At 39.5% G+C, this 5,915-nt stretch overlaps 1 protein-coding gene across 1 annotated transcript; it reads left to right on the top strand.

Annotated features, from left to right (window-relative positions):
* Nucleotides 1–216: 216 nt before the first annotated feature.
* LOC103521688 lies at nt 217–2,198 on the top strand (the record flags this gene model as incomplete). The annotated part of the gene is made up of 2 exons (XM_008486797.3): nt 217–395; nt 855–2,198. Coding segments are annotated over 2 exons (371 nt in total), but the record flags the coding sequence as incomplete, so codon positions are not given.
* Between the last annotated feature and the right edge of the window lie 3,717 nt (nt 2,199–5,915).

Below are 5,915 nucleotides of genomic sequence, written 5' to 3'. Positions count from 1 at the left end.
CGAATCTCAAGAATTTTAAGAAATTCAAAATCCTAAGAATTCTAAGAATGTCCCCCACTTTTTTCGATTTGGTCCAATATTTCGCTGTTTGCGATTTGCACGGTGTTCGCGAAATCCGCGAATCCTACATGTTTTCCAAAGGTACGAATCTCAAGAATTTTAAGACATTCAAAATCCCAAGAATTCTAAGAATGTGCCCAATGTTTCTTTTCCCAGACATGGACGACCACTCCGATTATTCCCGGCACCGGCAGCACATATCAACCATCGAGACCAGGGCCTCCCCCACCCGCACCCTATTGCAGGGCCCTGGCATGTACCCGGGCTATTGTACCATCAGGAATGGGGGCCTGCCCATGCAGGAGCTCTCCAACCTCGCCTCCAAGTCCAATGTTGTGAGTATAACTTACCTAGCGGATGGGTCACTATTTATTTAATTTTACACAATTCAACTACATAGGCCATCTGTAATAGGGTGGCCTACAGTTCTTTGAGGAAGTTGTTTCTCTTTAAGATACGCACCAGTACAGAAATGGAATCAGGGTCGTTTTTGATTTTGCAATAGTCTTGGTGTTTCTTTTAGTGAACGAATGAATTGAAGCAGCACCGAATTTGGAATTCAATTTTGTTTTGCTCTCTTGATGCAAAACATTGGATGCTACGAGAAGATAGAAACAGCCCTAAAGCTAACATAACTTCTCTAAAGCGACACTACTGACACTACATCGATGGACGGTTTACTGAATGAATGAATTAATAACCCTGAACATGTATCAAAAGCCCGTGGAGCTAATAATTTTGATGGAGGTCTTCATACAAACTAGCACAATAAAAAAATATTTTCTCCTTTGCAGGTTTCCCTGGAGAACATGTACGTGGGAGGAGGCTGTACGCTACCCCGAGGCCAGTGGGCCTCGTACGGTGGTGGAGTGGCCGGCGTCAGGTCTCGGCCTCAGGGGACATTGGTACGGACGAGGCCAAATATACCTCCCTCTGTGGCCGAAGAGGACTCACCAGGCTCAACGAAACGGGAGAGCACCGTCTGACTAACAACTCCTCTCTAGTATTAATTACCCTTGCACAAAACTCTTGTAAATATGATTTGGACTTCGTAGATGGGCAAGCATGTCTTGGCAAGCGTCAGTCAAGTGTGGCATGCGAACATCAAGAGTTTGATTGGATGCTCGACCTATCATGTCAATAAAGTCATGAGTTCCAGGATCACAATCTAAGTTCAAACTTGTTTAGGGCTTAACCGGTTGCCACCAGCACATCAATCAAAACTTTGTACGGTCAAAATGGTTGACGAACGAGGCTTCTTGTCAAGCATACTTGCTCGTGTACGGGCCCCTTTTTTACCTAAAACTGTTTATCGAATTTCTTCGCTGTACTCTTTGTTTCTATAGCCTTCTTACATCTGTCTTTGTGTACATACGCTCCAGATCCTTTTTCAATTGTGTGAAAATGTTCATTCTGTACAAAGTACGTCTTTTGAATACGAGTTAAGTTTTCCATCTTTCCATTGAGATTCTTCTTTTGTCTTCTTGTTTTTTGTGTACAAATTTTTATACATGTTTATATTCTACAGCGAAGATTCAAATTGGAATGTTTGACATTTCCGTCTATAGTAAGAATTCAATTAAAAACAGTTATAAAAGGAAATACTCGAGGAATAATACCTGGGTACCTACCTACCTAGGTAATAATAATAATCATAAACGAAGAAAAAAAATAAAATATATAAATAAACTGTGAAAATCGGACTTCATTTGTAGGGTTCCGCATTTGTAACCAACATAATGTTCAAAGAATTGTTTAGATTTACTCATTTTAAGTTTAATAATCATGGCTGTTTTCATACAATGTAAATAATATTTTAGTTATTACCTAATTAACTGATTTTAGTGGAATTGAAAATACGATGCCTACTACATAAACATTATACATAATAGGTACGAGTAATTATGTTTAAAGGTTACAAAAGTCTCTTAATGGGTCTTATGTAAAATTAGGCCAACATTAAGACTTCAGCGCATAAATGTTATGTTTTTTTCTGTTTTTAAGTTCAAATGTCTGCTTTCAAGTCTGTTTTTAATAATTTTTGATTCCGAACTTAACCAGATTTGGCACTCACATCAACTGTATTTGTTTACAAAACCTTTAGACTCAAGTAAGGTTAGTTACCAAATCAAAGTTCTTGTCAGGGTCATGAGGAGCAAAGACACAAATCTGCTGTACCTGCACCTAGTGTCAGTAATAGTCATGGTAATGGTAAGGGGATTTCTCCAAAGTACAATGACAATCACAATCCAGACCACACAAGTCTAATAGCAGTTCTATTGCTATGAAATAAAAACAGCGGTGAAACACTCATTACTGCGCAGTGCGCACGAGACAGTTTCATTTGGTAACATTACCTACCTATTGTAATATTCGATTTTATAAAATCTTTTGTGATTCTCTTACCATATTGAAATTTTAAGGTAAATTTTCCGGGACTGCTTGCATCTCACCCATTCTGCCACTAAGAGCGAGTCAACGAACTTTGCTCAAAAATGCACTTTATAATTAGCTAAAAAGACAGTCCTTTCAAAAGTAGGTACATATTATGACTATTAGGTATCACATTAAACCTACCCATTTGCTACAATATATTAGCCTTTATTTTATTTTTTTCACGCTGTGTTGGATTTTGGGGCGAGATGGAAGCAATCTTGAATTTTATTTCTTACAATTTAATTATGTACATGACATGAAAAGCAGTGGCTGGCAAACATCAACACGCAATGACCTAACCTTTTAGACATAAATATCAAACTGATTTTACCTACTACACATAAATTTACTGTCTATTCAGTTAGGGGTAGGTCTGATTTTGCCAAATTTGAGAGAAAATTGATATTCATATGCAGCAGGTAGGATAATTTTCAAGATAGGTGATATGTACATATACTATGTATATAACAAAAAGATGATTATATCGATTGAGAAAAGTGCCAAGTTGAACAGTTAGCTAGCTACTAAATCAATCATTCGATATTTCACAATCACAATTCAAGGAAAACCAATCATACCTTTAGCGATATAACAATGAAGCGTGTCCCCCTAAAAAGAATAAAAAAATCGTGCCAAACTAATCATAAGGTTGAGTTCATAGAAGTACAAATTGCAAAGTGATGAATAATAAACAGTAAATAACAAATTGATTTAAAAATGTAAGTTATAGCTAGGTCCCAGAATCCTAGATGCCAGTTGAGTGATTATTAGGTTAGGTATTGGCATTGATGTAAGTTATAGCTAGGTCCTAGAAACCTAGATGCCAGTTGAGTGATTATTGGGTTAGGTATTGGCGTTGTAGTTTGCTCATCCCTGCTTGGAAATATAAATATTATTTAAAATAAATGTTGAACTCATTATTAATTTACTAAAAAGAAGTCTTATTTTATTTTCTGGTGGTTATGTACTGTGTATTTCGGTTTTGTATGTATGTGGGTATCTGGGTATAAACGTATTTCATTGTCTGTATTAAAACTACTAATCTGAGGTTTTACATAATCTTTATCTTCAATGTTCAACACTTTAACTGCCAGGGAACAACGAATAAATTTCCATTAATCTTTTGGAGTTTCCATAAAATAATGGATTAAATATGAGTGACGTGCATACAGCATGGTCCAAACCTATGTATACTTGACACTAAGCATAACAAATTTTGTTTCATCCACGAAAAGGCCAAACGATCACCCAAAATACATATTTAGTGCTTGATTTGCCAGATTCTCCTGTTCAGTTCAGTTACTAACCAGCTAACCACACAAAGCTTTGTCAGTGGTCCGAAAGGAAGTAGTGAACTTTTCTTTTCTTTGAAAGCATTTTTCATTTCATCATTTTTCGTAAGACTAAACGGAGTGCGGCTGCGGTATGACAGCCCAAGTAAGCTCAGCAACTACCTTGTCATCACGGTCGATTCCAAATAATAACTTTTAATAATAAATTAGATGATCCGATTTATATGAAGACCAAGAAATCTGTTAGCCAGCCTAGTTAGCTTAGTTGGTAGTGCGTCTGCCTTGTAAGCGCTAGGCCGCGGGTTCGATTCCCGCCCGGGGCGGGGATAATGTTCGTTCTCGGAACGGCTGGCTTTCCTCCTATCCTGTCTTCCTTCTCTCTTCGATTTCGGGACGATAAGACTTCTATTGTAAGCGCTAGGCCGCGGGTTCGATTCCCGCCCGGGGCGGATTTTATCCTGATGGGATAATGTTCGTTCTCGAGGCGGTAAGCGCTAGGCCGCGGGTTCGATTCCCGCCCGGGGCGGATTTTATCCTGGATAATGTTCGTTCTCGGAACGGCGCTAGACCCGGGTTCGATTCCCGCCCGGGGCGGATTTTATCCTGATGGGATAATGTTCGTTCTCGGAACGGCTGGCTTTCGTCCTACGGCATAAATTAAGTTAAGGTTCAGCCAGCCTAGCTAGCTTAGTTGGTAGTGCGTCTGCCTTGTAAGCGCTAGGCCACTGGGCTCGATTCCCGCCCGAGGCGGATTTTATCCTGATGGGATAATGTTCGTTCTCGGAACGGCTGGCTTTCTCCTATCCTCGATTCCCGCCCGGGCGGATTTTATCCTGATGGGATAATGTTTGTTCTCGGAACGGCTGGCTTTCTCCTATCCTGTCTTCCTTCTCTCTTTGCCAGCCTAGTTAGCTTAGTTGGTAGTGCGTCTGCCTTGTAAGCGCTAGGCCGCGGGTTCGATTCCCGCCCGGGGCGGGGATAATGTTCGTTCTCGGAACGGCTGGCTTTCCTCCTATCCTGTCTTCCTTCTCTCTTCGATTTCGGGACGATAAGACTGATAATGTTCGTTCTCGGAACGGCTGGCTTTCTCCTATCCTGTCTTCCTTCTCTCTTCGATTTCGGGACGATAAGACCGTAGCAGTTACAGTTCCCTCTGTCAAACCTCTTGAAAAAAAAAGAAATCTGATCGCATTGTGGTTGTGGATGATGTCTAGCTGATGGGAACGCCACCTTTGACACTGGTTTAATATTCCAGGAGACATCGCTGATAGCTGCGTCAGTGACACTTCGAAGTTGGTAAGTATCTTTTTAGGTAGATACAATTTTAGTACCGGATATGACGGATATCTAGCATTACCTACTTAATTAGGAACCTATCTTCTTGTTACTGCTAATTTATAAAGTTTTAATGGGGTTATTAGCCTGATGGGAGGGACGGACAAGAAACGCCGACCCTATTATTTAAATAGGAAAAGGCTAGGAAGAAGAGGAAGAAGAAGGAAGAAGAAGAAGAAGAAGAAGAAGAAGAAGAAAAACACGATTTTATACCTATATAAAAACATCCAGAGAGTCACCCATCTGGATACAAAACAAGCACAACGTTACTTAACTTCAGAGACCCATCGGGAACTATAGTACATTCAACGTGCTATTCCCGCTGGCGCACGTTTCACGTTGGAATACGGTTTGTTCTCAGCCTCATGAGGACAATGGAGCACCCTATAGCGTTCGACCTCCAATCAGTAGGTAAAATATTGTCATCCAATCTGCCAAGTTGGATCGCATTGATTATTATGATTTGTTATAGTCATTGGTGAGGATGGATTTGGCTTGAAATGTCCGCACTAACATGCTGGCAAGTGTTGTCGATATGTCAATGTTTCAAATTGATTATGGAACTTGAACCATGCCTTTGCAAAGAGGTCAATGCTTCAGTTGAATGAACAAAGAGAGTTTTAACTCGACGATTTTCTATAGTTTTTTTTATTTTATTATTATTATTGAATATCATTTTTCAATATCATTTCTTTTTTGACAAACATATTTTTATTTTATTTTTTATCATACTGTGATACATTTTTATGGACGCTTTCACAGTTAAAACTGTTGGTGGTAAAACTCGTTTGA

Source organism: Diaphorina citri, unplaced genomic scaffold (genome assembly GCF_000475195.1).
Source record: "Diaphorina citri unplaced genomic scaffold, Diaci psyllid genome assembly version 1.1 scaffold5721, whole genome shotgun sequence".
Lineage (NCBI taxonomy): Eukaryota > Metazoa > Arthropoda > Insecta > Hemiptera > Psyllidae > Diaphorina > Diaphorina citri.
The sequence above is the reverse complement of the archived record's forward strand: the minus strand, read 5'-3'. Positions and strand labels throughout refer to the sequence as shown.